Source organism: Felis catus, chromosome D4 (assembly GCF_018350175.1).
Source record: "Felis catus isolate Fca126 chromosome D4, F.catus_Fca126_mat1.0, whole genome shotgun sequence".
Taxonomy (NCBI): Eukaryota; Metazoa; Chordata; class Mammalia; order Carnivora; family Felidae; genus Felis; species Felis catus.
In genome coordinates this window covers 19,118,446-19,132,405 of record NC_058380.1, presented here as the reverse complement: position 1 = coordinate 19,132,405, position 13,960 = coordinate 19,118,446, and the positions used below count along the sequence as shown (strand labels likewise).

General features: G+C 49.3%; 1 protein-coding gene across 2 annotated transcripts in view; it reads left to right on the top strand.

The window, feature by feature from the left end:
* GNA14 (G protein subunit alpha 14) overlaps positions 1–13,587 on the top strand; it is a 205,812-nt gene extending 192,225 nt beyond the window's left edge. Inside the window, exons 3-7 of one of the 2 annotated variants that reach the window (XM_003995421.6) lie at positions 2,550–2,704; positions 5,459–5,587; positions 7,707–7,836; positions 11,431–11,584; positions 12,545–13,587. In XM_003995421.6, coding sequence (XP_003995470.1) covers positions 2,550–2,704; positions 5,459–5,587; positions 7,707–7,836; positions 11,431–11,584; positions 12,545–12,735 — 759 coding nt within the window. In that variant the 3' untranslated portion in view covers positions 12,736–13,587. The other variant, XM_019815788.3, reaches the window with a different exon arrangement.
* Positions 13,588–13,960: the final 373 nt, after the last annotated feature.

Genomic DNA, 13,960 nt, shown 5'->3' with positions numbered 1-13,960 from the left:
AATTACTCGGGGGCTCTTTAAAGTTTCTTTCTAAAAGAGACAAGTGTCGGTTCCACTTCTGCTTCACCCACCGTGAAGTACAATTCTCCATGACATTTGTGAGGAGGGGAGGTGGGAATATTTGTAACATCCCGATGATTCTCACAGTGCTCTCTCTCAGGAGTTAAGCTGAGAGTAGGAGTTACATTTAGGGGGCGCCTGGCTGGCTCAGTCAGTGGAGCATCCAACTGGATCTCGGGGTCGTGAGTTTTTGAGTACCACGTTGGGTGCGGAGATGACTTTTTTAAAAGTTAAAGAAAATAGTCCTATTTAGGGGAGCAGCCTGAGAGGCAGGCATTCCTGAAGCAACGATTCCGCCTGCCTGCCACCAGGGGCAGAGTGAGAGCGACAGACTGGCCAGAAATCACCAGGGCGTTTCCTACTCCGAGACACTTTCTTGTCTCCGAGTTCCTCTGTGCTCTTGCGGTGACTGACACGGGCTTCTGTCATACTGTCCTCAAGGTCTTTTGCTGTTATTTTCTCGTGATGTTCTGTTAGGTAGATTTTTTTTTTTTACATGCCCCAAATGTTGGCTAGATGCCTGCATCACTAGAACACCTGCTATTTGCCAGGCACTGCGCTAGGTTCTGGGATAGAAGGACGGGGAAGACATTGGCTCTGCCCTTGTGGCATTTCCTGACCGGTTACGAAGACGGGGAGGAAAACAGACACTTTACGTAGAGCCATGCCCCAGGTGGGAAGAGACCACGTGATTGTACGTGGGAGGAGGACGGTGGCGGGAGGAAGGAGAAGACAACCCTTTGGCTCCCTACAGACTCTGTCCATGTTCTCCATTCTTCGTTCTCTCTGGCTTAGAGTAAGGCAGGTGACGTCCAATGTGCTTGTGGGCGGATCGGAAGTCATGGTTTAAAGGCTAGGAGCGTGCCCTCTTTTTGCAAACAAATATTTATTAGGCGTCCACCACAATGATAAGGCTAATTTTGCTCACATTTGGCTGGTACTTACTAGCTTATAAATCAGACTCCTTGAAAAATCACTGGCTTCTTTCACAAATGAGGATGCCGAGATCGGTAACCGTTGGAGTCTTTAAAAGTCCCAGCTGCACTAGTCGAACTCGAGCTCCTTATTCCCAGCCCGGGGCACTTCCCACTGATCCATTCTGCTTACACCTGTTTGAGATTCTACACCCGGGGTCTTCTGCCTGCCAAGGACCAGGCAGGACCTCCCACGGTCCAGGCAAAGAGTTTATATCCACCCTCGGTGGGTGGGGTGCAGAGCCATGCTGATGTCATCCCAGCCCTCGGTTTTGCCCTGAGCCGAGTGAATCTGTAAGATCTCCCTTTTCTCCAGCTTCCTGTCGGGCTGTTAACGAGGATGAATAATGCAAGACAGGAGCAACTTTTCGGGGAGTACCGTATAGACTCCAGGAGGTCACAGCTGCTAAGCGGATGCTTTGCTGACAGCTGCCGGTGGGTGGCCGGCCCTGCGTGATGTCATTGCCCTGAGATGTGGCAGGACGGCAGAGCAGAGGAAAGGTGGGGTTCCCGTCTCCTTCGGCAGGATTCTCTTGTCCGCTGCAATATGCGGCCAAGGGATGGGATGTTGGACCTCTGCGGCCAACACGTGGTTGTGTTGAGGATGTAACCCAACCTTAGCATTTTCATCGGCTAAGGTTTGGCGAGAGGTGTGGCCCCGTGCTTGCCCTACATGGATTAAATGAGATAATGTGTGTGTACCTCTCGGCACATGCAAAGTGGGCAATACATGTTAACTGCTGTAATAGTAGTAATTACAGCCATGGCGATCTTAACAAGTCCGGTAATAATGGAGCAGTGGTGTAGGAGCAGGAGTTATTTAATGACAGTAACGATAAATATCACGATATTACAGCCATCATTGGCATGGGGAGTTGCAGTGAGAGCGGTTCTGCAATGGGAAAGGGTCGTATCAGTGATGCGTGATGATAAACAGAATGGATGGGAACTCTCTGCACCTCCTCTGCTTTGCTCTGAACCTAAAACTGCTGTAAGAAATTAAGTCTAAATTACTGAAGGAAAAAAAAAAAAAAAAGAAGGGAAAGAGGACAAAGACAGCAGACTGACATCGAATTGGCTATTCTCTGAAGGCACGGCAGTCCCTTACTGCACGGAGGTGGACCTCCTTCACCATCCCACCCTTGTACGCCAGGACAATAAAAATGGTTCTTTTCAAATTGCCCCGAGATGCAGACGCCCCGATGGCAGTGAGGATCCCTCGCGCTTGGGCTTCTCTGTTCACAGTTGGGTATTGAACGCTGGTGAAAGTGGCCCCTGGGTCCCGCTGGGACCGAAAGCCGCGGGTCTTGGTCCGTCCGTGGCTCTGCCCGGTTTCAGCAGCCACGTCGTCTGCACCGTAGCTGAGCCTGCCTGCGAGCGGCTCCCCTGGAGGGCCCCCGGCATCTAGTGAGATCTTCCCTGATCCACAGACCGGGGGAAATCTTGTCCCCATGTCACCAGCGGGGTGGCTTCCTTTGCCTTTGCCCACCGAAAGCATCTCTCTCCTTCGCTTAGGAAAATGCCCAGCTCATCCGAGAAGTGGAAGTGGACAAGGTCTGTGCGCTCTCCAGGGACCAGGTGGAGGCCATCAAGCAGCTGTGGCAGGACCCGGGAATCCAGGAGTGTTACGACAGGAGGAGGGAGTATCAGCTCTCGGACTCTGCCAGATAGTGAGTACAGAGCCCGGCCTAGCCCCACGCGCATCGGGCACATGTGGCCACCCTTCGAGGAAGCTTCTGGCTGGGGAGGAACTAGCTGCCTATAAAACGTGGGCCCTCGGTTGCAACACTACCTCCTTCCCGCTTGTCAGCGTCCCCTCTGACTTCTTGGTGCGTCTCTTACCACCCCCGAAAAACTCCGTCCTTGTCCACGTTCACCTTTCGTTGCTGTGTTCTAAGCCTCTTTTTCTTTTTTTTCTTAAAAAAAATTGTTGTTAATGTTGACTTATTTTTGAGAGCGAGAGAGCGCACATGCAAGCAAGTGGGGGAGGGGCAGAGCTCGAGCGAGGGAAACACAGAATCCGAAGCAGGTTCCAGGCTTTGAGCTGTCAGCCCAGAGCCGGCCACGGGGCTCGAACTCACAAACTGGTGAGCTTGTGACCTGAGCCATAGTCGGTCGCTTAACTGACTGAGCCACCCAGCTGTCTCTTTTTTCAACAAGAAGCTCAATCCAATACGGGCTCCCTTTGAGGGGACTCATCTCATTTGGGGTGCTGGAATTTTCTGACTTAACTACGGACAACCACTGCTTCTGGATTCTACTTTCTCTTCTCCGTATCCCTCTGCCTTCTGGTTTCCTGATCAGTAGACAGCAGGTCCACCTGTCCTCAAATCTGAAATCAGAGTGAAACCAATTTGACAATAAATTTCATAGTAAGAAAAAAATAATAATAAAAAATCAGAGTGCAGACCAGCAGTGAAATAGGCCCACGCCCGTGGCTGATCCGGTGCTTCCCTCTAGTGGGCAAGACGGGTTCTGCAGGCCCAGTGCACGCAGGAAGCTCAGTCCGGGGGCCCTTTGCTTATTGAATCCCTGGGAAGGCCTGCACACTCTATTTTTGATTCATAAAGCTCTAGTTCTAAATCATTAATCTCTAAGGAAAAACGAAACAGATGGTCCTGCACACAAACTTTCCCGTGGAGATCACAGCATTTCATCGTCTTAAGAATTTCTTGAGGCCATGCCTCTCCGTCATCTAGGTCACTGGACAAAACAGATCTATCATATTCCTTCTTGAAGAGGTGATGATTCCTGCTTCTGCATCTCAGCTCTTTCCCCTTTGCCCCATGTCATCTTCCGTCGTCTGAGGGCCCCAGGATTCTTTGCCCTTCCCCGCGGGTCCATCCCCTTCCCTTCCGGTGTTGCCCTTGCCCTCTGAGCTGGTGAGGGGAGGTGGTTCACCCGCATCGTCTGGACAAGGCAGTGGTCAGGAAAGGAAACCTGAAATCTCGAAGCCCTTTGATGCGTGTGCCCGGCCGAGTGCCATTATCCCAGGTTTGCACAACCACCCTAAGCACAGGAACATTTAGCTGCAACAGAGCAGTCAGGTAGGAAAAGGAAATAAAAGAAGCCCAGAGAAGGTGTTGGGTCAGCTCAGAAAAGATCCAGAAGGAAGGAAGGCGGTGTCCCAAGGAAGAGGACAGACTGCCATTGGCAGCTGTAGAGTGAGAGACAACATCAAGTCAGTGAAGCCATCTCTGGTCCTTCCCTGAGACAGCCTAGTGTCATCGGCTTCTGTGAAGGTCCTGGGGAGTGGCCGGGGCTCTTGATGTAGATCCATTTGGAGGAGACCGGGTGGAGCCCTGAACACCGGAGCTCACGCACTGGCAGGAGTGTAGGGAACAGCTAGGTGGACAGGGCTGCAAACAGAGTGGCCCTCAGAAACCCGGTGTTGCCCCGCCTTTGGACTTGGCAATATTCAAGGCGCTTGTGCAGCGTCCTTGGTCCGGGTCCGTAGTTGTCATCCGCTTATCGGGCCAGGTGTTCCCTCGACAGAACTTCAGTGTGTGCCTGCTGTGGGCCAGGCACCGGGGTAAGAGCTGCAGGTACAGCCAGTGCTCTCTGTCCTCAAGCGACGTATGGTCTGACGGAGTGTGGTTTGCTTCCTTGGAGTGAGGGCTGCACGGTGAATGGGGTTGGCCTGTCCCCCCCGGGCTCCCCTTCATGCCGCCTGCTGGGCACCGCTATCCTAGCCCGGGTCAGTCTGCGCAGGGAGAAGACAGGGCCAAACCTTACTTTGCGGGAGCCTCCGAATCACCACTCCCATTGTTAGCCAGGGCCTGGCTATGGTCATTTTTCTCGAAAATGCCTTTTAGAAAGGACTCAGAGCTTAAACAAAAAGTGTCCTCTCATTTGACCACAGAAAGAGTGATTTGTTTTCGGCTTAGGAATTTAATGTACGGCCAGAAATCATCTGAAACCGGTTTTGGCTTCTTGTGGATGTTCAGTTTCCCAATAAACAGTAAACTTTTTCTTGTGAAGGAACTTTGAGATGGCCTGTTTATACCTTTATATTCTCATAGAAACTCTAAATCATCGAGCAACGCCCTTGAGAACAGCGTCTACATTCTACACTGTGGAGGGGGGGTGAGTGTGGGATGGGGGAGGGTCAGCGAGCCCATCCCAACAGCCTTTCCTTCCGACCCGCCGGCTCCCTCACTGGCCAGCCAGAGAGAGAGAGCTTGGAGCCTAGAGGAAGAGATGGCATGATTTACAGGTTTCCCAGGGGCTCATGGGAGCTTCTGATCCACATTCCCTCCCAAACAGTCACAGTTGGGGTGGGGGTGCCTAGTCAGCACCAGGTCTCAAGAAATCTTGGCTGGAATCCTTGAGCCTGGCGGGGGGGTGGGGGGGGGTGCAGTGAGTTAGGCTGACTTCCCCGATGTCTGACACAAGTCTTGGCGCCTTGCTGTCTGCTCTCACAGTTACCTGACCGACATTGACCGGATCGCAATGCCGTCCTTCGTGCCAACCCAGCAGGACGTGCTTCGTGTTCGCGTGCCCACAACCGGCATCATTGAGTATCCGTTTGACTTGGAGAACATCATCTTTCGGTAAGACTGTCTCCCTGATGTGGTCCATTAAGAATCTGTCCGGTCTTGGGAGTCCCCAAATTAAGTCCGTTATTCCTAAAAGCGGTTACAGCTCCTAGAGCCGTATGACCCTGTCCGTCACGAGGTGTTTAGAATTGTGATAGGTCTCCGGTCCTAGAATGGAGAGGAGCTCCCCTTCCTGTTCCCCGTAGAACATAAAAGTCTCCTTACCTAAGTCTGGAGTGATTCCTGGGTGTAAAACACACGCACACATAGATGTATACTTCTGTAACCACAAATTGAAAACACTGATGTCGTTTCCCTAAATTTGACTATTTCTCTTCCCTTATATTCCCTTCTCTAACGTCTATTAAAAAAAAAAAAAACAAAGAGCCAACACAAAAGTGTGTATTAAAAATTACTACTGGGCACGTGGGTGGCTCAGTCGGTTAAGCGTCCGACTTCGGCTCAGGTCACGATCTCGTGGTTTGTGAGTTCAAGCCTCGCGTTGGACTCTGTGCTGACGGCTCAGAGCCTGGAGCTCAGATTCTGTGTCTCCCTCTCTCTCTGACCCTCCCCTACTCATGCTCTCTCTCTCAAAAATAAATAAATGTTAAAAAAAAAAAGATTAAAAATTACACAATACATATAAACTGTTTACAGCTGTGTAAAAATGTATGAATTCCCACATATAAATATAAGAAGTACTTTTAGGATGACTTAAGTGGACCTTCATTGCATCTAATTATGGCAACAAATTAGTAATATGGTACATATGCCCAGCATTGCAAATTTCAAAGCAATTCTATATCCCTTGGTTCTCATGTTCCTCCTTAGGGCTAATTACATTATGCTTTTCCAGTGGAGATGGACACAGGTCCCACCCTGCCACACCCAGGCCGTCTGTAAACCCTGTTCCATCTCAAGGCTTCGGAGCATTGTTGCTCTGGTCGAGCCCCTTGAAAATCTGCATCTGGGGGTGCCCGGGTGGCTCAGTCGGTTGAGCGTCCAACTTTGGCTCTGGTCATGATCTCACGGTTTGTGAGTTCGAGCCCCACGTCAGGTTGTGTGCTCGTAGCTCACAGCCTGGAGCCTGCTTCGGATTGTGTGTCTCCCTCTCTCTCTCCCCCGACCTACTTTTGCTCTTGTTGTTACCCCCCCCCTCAAAAACAAAAAATAATAATAATAATAAACTTAAAAATCTGTATCTGAATGCCATGAATTTATGAACACAACTATTTCAGAATCAGTGCTGCTTGCTACTTGGAAAACTGGTATCTGGTCCACAGATACCACCATCTTTGGCCCACATGGTGTTTTTAAACAACTTTTGAAACTTGGTCCATTTTGCTTAAAGCACTTGGTAACTGGTTTCTCTGAAAGGTTGAGGGTCCGGTCATGGGGTGCGTTTCTATCCAGCTGCATGGCAGTCGACCTTGCAGACAGGGCCCCTAGCATTCTCGAGTTGCCTGTTGTCATGCTTTGGAGAGACCCACTGGACTCGTTTGCGAAAACTGCCCGACTCCTGGAGCGTTCGAGCTCCGGGGCCATCTTGGGGCTATGACTGAAGTCTTTCCCCAAGACACAGAGGAAGGCCTTGGGTTTCCATATAGGACGGAGGAAACTTGTAGGTCTTTATAGGGCAGAAGGGGTGGCATCCACCTAAGGCAGAGAGGATTGCTGGAGAAATCTGAGGAGTGGTGAAAAACAGGCGGGGGTGAGGGCCCGAATCCGGCTGAGTGGACCTGGAAGACCGCCCACCTTCCTGCCCCTTGTGTGTCTGGTGTCCTGACACTCGGCCGTGGTTCGAGCAACAGCTAAGGGGATGCTTGTGCTTCCTGCCTGGACTGTTGCAGCAGCTCCCAAACCAGCGTCCCGGAGCAGCCTCCCCCCGAGTGACCTCTACATCTGTCTTCAGTAACTCTGCTTGCATCCTGTGCCTCCTTTGCTCTAGGAAGCATCTAGGGTTCCTCGCTGCCTCATGGAGCGGTGCTCACACATTCTAACCGTAAGGCCCCTTTTCACTCGAAAACAATTACTGAGGACCCCAACGAGTTTCCACAATATAAGGACTCCTGCCCTTTTTTCCCAGAGAGCCATGCATGCCAACCTTTGAATGATCTCTGTTTCTGTTGAACAGGATGGTAGACGTGGGTGGCCAGCGATCTGAGAGACGGAAATGGATTCATTGCTTTGAGAGCGTCACCTCCATTATCTTTTTGGTTGCTCTGAGTGAATACGACCAGGTCCTGGCCGAGTGTGACAACGAGGTACGCTGGGTGGGGAAGGGGACGGCTGTGGAAAATGGGGAACTCTTTCTGCAGTTTGCAAGAAGCCAGCGCTCTGGACTCCGTTCTTGAGGCTAAGCCGGCTTGGCTGGTCCAAGCGTGGTCTCTGGCTTAGCAGCACCGCCATCATCTGGGCGCTTGTTGGAAATGCCTGCCTCGTCAGTCAACCCAAACTGAATGAAATACACGGGGAAGCGGGAGAATCACTGGCCTAGAAACCTGGTCCTCAAAGTGGGATATGCACTGCGATTCCCCGGGGATCATTGCGAAAAACCTGGCACCTGGGTCCAACTCAGGATTCTGGTTCAGTTGAGGTGGGTGTGGGCTGAGCCTGGGATCTAAGCTCATGTGCTTAGAGTCCCTGCAGACTTTGGTTCTCAGCCGTGGCTGCATATTGGGACCCCTTGGGGAGTTTTAAAAAAGACCATCTTTTGGACCCCACAGGAGAGATTCGTATTTCCTGGGTCTGAGTTTGGAGGTATCTTTTCCAAGCCCTTTATGGGTACTAACATATAGCCAAAGTTGAGCAATGTTACTTCTTTCTTTTTTAAGACAATGCTTATTTTTGAGAGAGGAGAGCACGCACACGCAAGCAGGGGAGGGGCAGAGAGAGAGGGAGGCTAGAATGCGAAGCAGGCTCCAAGCTCTGAGCTGTCGGTGCAGAGCCTGACACGGGGCTCGAACCCACAAACCGTGAGATCATGACCCGAGCCGAAGTTGGATGCCTAACCGACTGAGCCATGCGGGTGCCCCAGAGCAATGCCATTTCCAGTAAATATAATGAGAACAGGCTTCCCAACCTCCATGGTGCACCCTAATTAGGTCCCTAACTGAGCTGGCATGGGGAGTGGTGCCAGATGCTTGGAGCTGTTCGGACCTACCCCGGTCAGGCATCCCATGTCCCCTGCAAAGTTGCCATAGTCCTAGCTGGGTCAAACTCCATTAACTGTGTCTGCCCAGGAAGTGGGGAGAGCCATTCCTGTCACTTCGTTGCGAGGTGGGGGTGTCCTCTGTGGGACACCATTGTCCTCCCCTGGTCTTTTCCCCACCCTTGCATGACACATCCTGACCTCGTAGAAAAATGTCTCTTGCTTCTGGGTCGTGATCGTAAAGCAGTGAAGAACTCTGCCCAGGATTAGGCAATCACCGAACAAATGGGATCTTGTATTTCTTGAGAGCAGACCTTTCTCTGTGGAGCACAGTTACATTAGCTAATTAGTGGAGGATTAACCCACTTACTAGCGTCACTGTGCAGAGAAACACGGCAATCCTGGCTGCCCCCCAGCTCTTCCAAGGGAGACATTTTGTTAAAAAAGCAAAAAAGGCGTCATGTTATCAATGTGAAAAATTAGCTCCCAATTTGTCTCGGGATTACTTAATGATGTTTCTCAGAAAACTCAAAAGATCATTCAGGTGCACAAGGGACCAACGCCTCAGCCCTATATGTGTAGAAATTAGACATTTTCTTTTTTGCCGAAAGTCACAAGGTATCTGGAGAAAGATTAAGTGGCTGCCACTCAAACCTTCCTATCCCGGTTGTAATTATCTGTTGCGTCCCCTCCCCGGGCTGCGTAGGAATTGTTTCTTCGTATACACCAGACCCTTGAACAACACAGGTTTGAACTGCATGGGTCCACTTATACGTGGGTTTTTTTCCCCGATAAATACAGTACACTAAGTGTATTTTCCTTACGATTTTCTCATTGCTTTTCTCTAGCTTTGTTGTAAGAATACGGTATACGACACCCATAACATAAAATACGTGTTAATCGATTGTTGGTGACACTTCTGGTCAACAGTAGGCTACCAGTAGTTAAGTTTTGGGAGAAGTAAGAAGTTATATGCACCTTTTCTTTTTTTTTTTTTAAGCTTATTTATTTTGAGGGAGAGAGAGAGAGGGACCAAGCTGAGAAGGGCAGAGAGAGGGAGAGACAGAATCAAAGGCAGGCCCTGCGTTGTCCGTGGAGAGCCCAGTATGACGCTCGATGTCACAAACCATGATATCATGACCTGAGATCAAGAGTTGGAGGCCTAACCGACTGAGCCACCCGGGTGCCTGTGTGTGCACATTCTCGACTCTTCCGGTAGGTCAGTGCCCCCGCCTCCTGCGCTATTCAAGAGTCAGCTGTGTTGTCTTTCCTAGGAGATCATTACTGAAAAGATAATAAATTTTTGTTAAGCTTTAAAAACAACTGAGGGACGGGCCACCTGGGTTGCTCAGTTGGTCGGGCTTCTGACAAGTCGGCTCAGGTCATTATCTTGCACAGCATGAGTTGGAGCCCGGCGTCGGGCTCAGGGCTGACAGCTCAGAGTCTGGAGCCTGCTTTGGATTCTGTGTCTCCCTCTCTCTCAAAAATCAATAAAAACATTTTTAAAAATTAAAAAAAAAAATACAACTGAGGGGTTACCTATCTGGTAATAAATGCCAGATCTTAATTCCCAAAAGGGTACCGAGCAAGAGAATGAGTCCCAGTGTACGGGACTTGTAGGCAAACAGATTTACAGCATGTTCGTCCGCAGTGGGCGTGCAAGGCTTTCATGGTTTTGTCTGAGCACTTCCCTCTGTCTAAAGGGAAGCTGCTGTTTCTTTACTCTTAGAGCAGGCGTGCCTGGCTGGCTCCGTCTGTTGAGTGTCTGACTTTGGCTCAGGATATGATCTTACAGTTTGTGAGTTCGAGCCCCGCGTTGGGCTCTCTGCTGTCAGCCTGTCAGCAAAGAATCTGCTTCGGGATCTTCTGTTCCCCTCTCTTCACCCCTCCCTGGCTTGCGCTCTCCCAAAAATAAAGATTAAAAAAAAAAAAAAAAAAAAAAACCTTCAGAACAGAGTACTATCTAGAGCAATTATTGTCACCAGATGAGATTTGTATGTGCCCTGTCTACTCTCCCTGAAGTAGGAACATTTGGTGTATTCTTGCCAATGTCAAATGTTAAGAGATGTTGACGGTGTTTCTACGTAATTTTGATCAGGTCCTACTACCACATGGGCTTGGGACATAATTTAAACTTGTGAACACCACTATGCTCATCCATCAAATGGGGACGCTGTGCCCCGAGTAGAGCTCCTCCGTATTGCCAACACGTGAAGTGTGTCAGCAGCGTGCGCTCCTCGCTCTGCCCGTGTCCAGCATTCCTCTGGGCGGTGGCTGGGCTCCAGGAGCTTCCCCCTCATGGACTGGGAGCCCAACCCCAATGACACAGGGCTTCCGGGGTGTAAGTTACTCACTTCCCCCACTCGGTAATCCCAGTAATGACCCAGAAAACTTTTGTCAAATAGGATAGGAACTTTCTTCCAAGTTTCACGAAAGCCTTTCTTACATGGGTTTATTTGCGGTGCCACAGAACGCATACCGAAGAGAGTGACTGAGAGAGCCGGCGGGGGTGGGGGTGTGGGGGGGAAATAGAGGCAGGAGACCTGGTATCCTGAGGGGCCCCAGGTGCTCACCAGCTTCAGCAAGGACAGTGATATGGAGCCGGTAGCTGGGTGAGGGGACAGATGGGCGGGACCAGACATTTCGGCACGTTGCTCCCAAAGTACCGTTTTTCTTATTAACCCTAAGCCCGTTGTTTCTCGCTTAGAACCGCATGGAAGAGAGCAAAGCCTTATTTAAAACCATTATTACCTACCCCTGGTTTCTGAACTCATCCGTGATTTTGTTCTTAAATAAGAAGGATCTTTTGGAAGAGAAAATCATGTACTCTCATCTAATTAGCTACTTCCCAGAATACACAGGTGAGTGTCCATCTTGTTGACTTACCCGGGCATCATCCAGCGTTATTGGTCAGGCCCCTGGGCCCCCCTGCCCCCCGATCTGCCTCTAACACCCTTTCTCACCGAAGCTCCAGGTGCATCACTGTGTTTTGCCTCAGCACCTCCACGCATGCCAACACCTTTTGTGAACTTCACCCTGTTCTCCAAGACCCAGCTCAGGCGCCTCCTCCGGGAAGTCCTCCTCACCCTCACGGCACCCTCGTCTGCATAGGTGTGCCTCCCGCGTGCTCCCTTGGCAGCGGGGGCTCACTCTGTTGTCCCCTGGCCTTCGTCACTCTGTGTAGTGTTGTCCGCGTGGGCAGCTCCAGAGGCAGAGACTGTGCCCGCCCTGCCTTTCCGGTCTCCGAGTGCCCGGTACTTCTGTGTATGTTAGTGTGGCAGTCCCCTTCCTAGGCACAGGGTAGACAACAGTTTTTATGAATATGACCTACCCCTGGCTGGAAAGTTTATGTCTTGTTGCTAAGGATTTCTGGTACAGGAGGTCTCGAATATCAGGAAGTGTGATACTGATGTTCAGGGTTTTAGCATCCTATGGCCAAAAGGTCATAGCTGCAGTGGCCCTATCGGGTAGAGCCCTCACGCATTAAAATGAGACTTGGGGGTCTAATCATGTTCCTGTATCCTTCCTTTCCCTAGTCCTAGCCCACTGTCTGCCTCTGTGGTCCAAATCCAAAAATTAAGTTGGCTATTTTTCAACAAATTGCTTTAAAGTACAATTTTTTAGATGGCAGTGAACACTTTAAAAGACTCTTTTATGAGATATAATAAAATAGAATGAAAGTCAATGTCCCCAGGTCAGCTACCCTCTAGAACTAAGGGATCCCACGCAAGAGCAGGACTGTATCGAGAATGATTTGGGGGAGGACCTGTTGGTTGGTCACTATCTTTCTTCTTTATTCCTGTAACTACACTCTTGACTAGGACCAAAGCAGGATGTCAAAGCTGCCAGAGACTTTATCCTGAAGCTTTACCAAGATCAGAATCCTGACAAAGAGAAAGTCATCTATTCTCACTTCACGTGTGCTACAGACACGGAGAATATCCGCTTTGTGTTCGCTGCCGTGAAAGACACGATTCTCCAGCTCAACCTGAGGGAGTTCAACCTGGTTTGAAAGCTGCTGTGCACTTCTCACCCATTCCAGAAGACAGGATTTGCAAGCTCCTCACATATTTGCAAGTGCTTGTGACGTCACCCACCCCTGGCAGCACGGAGCCCGTCATGCAGGCCGCGGGGCCAGGTGTCGGACCTTACGAGATATCTGAGTGTGGCACCCTTTTTCAAAGTCTTGATTCCCAAATTGTTTTTATATTTCTTTGCTTGAGTTTTGGCTCTAAGATTTTGTGTAAGTTTTGAATTTGATATTTTATAGAATTTTTAAAAGCCACTGTGATTTATGTTTTTTTAAGTGTGTTTAATAGGCATTAACACATCATGTAACAGAGGCATCTGTTAGTTTATAGATCATACCTTGAGACCTCTAGGATGAGTTTGGGTGATATTTTCAAAAAAGAAGATTAAGGGGTTTGAAGCTTTTTATTAAATCTTGTAATTTAGAGATTTTAGATTTTCTCTCTCCATGCTGAAGTATGCATTTAACATGCCATCAAAGATTTTTTTGGTTTTGTTTTTTTGTGTTAAATATTTTTAAGCCAAACTGATGACTATATTAATATATCTTAGTTTTCCCATAATTTGATCACCATGCAGCCAAAGTTCACATAAGCGGGCTCGAGATAGCATACGTGCTGTAATGGTAAAAAATGTGTGTGTGTTTTATGTGTGTATATATATACACGACCAAGTCTTGTCAACTTACGAAATGGCTAAAAGCCTAAACTGTTTAACCAGCGTAATGCAACCCCTGCCCAAGTTCTGATGGCCACCACAGTTTTGCTGTTTGAACCGTGTATGCTGTGCCTTTCTGAGGAGGCTAAGAATATACCATTCTGCCATTAGCATTGAATTACGTTGTGTTTCTTTGAGCTCGTCGTTGACTGATGGGTCAGCTCCTAAAAAGAAAAATGCTGTGACTTTAATAGTTTGTAACTCAAACTTTCTACATGTCCTTGCAGGAGAGGAAAAGTAAATTTCCTTTTACGTTCTAGCTTCCTGGCTGAGATCGCCCCCTGTAAAACAAACAAGCAAAACAGATTAACAGGAAAAGGCCCAGGAGTTTAATAGTTGTATGCCTCCTGTGCACATTAGAGGTCTCCAGAAGAACTGAACCACTTCCCAAACAGGCCAAGCTCTCACCTTGAGTACCTTCTTCAGCTAAAGACCTAAGAAAGATGTTGGAGGAGGAAGAACCTCTCATAGGTGGCTATCAGGCAAAGCAC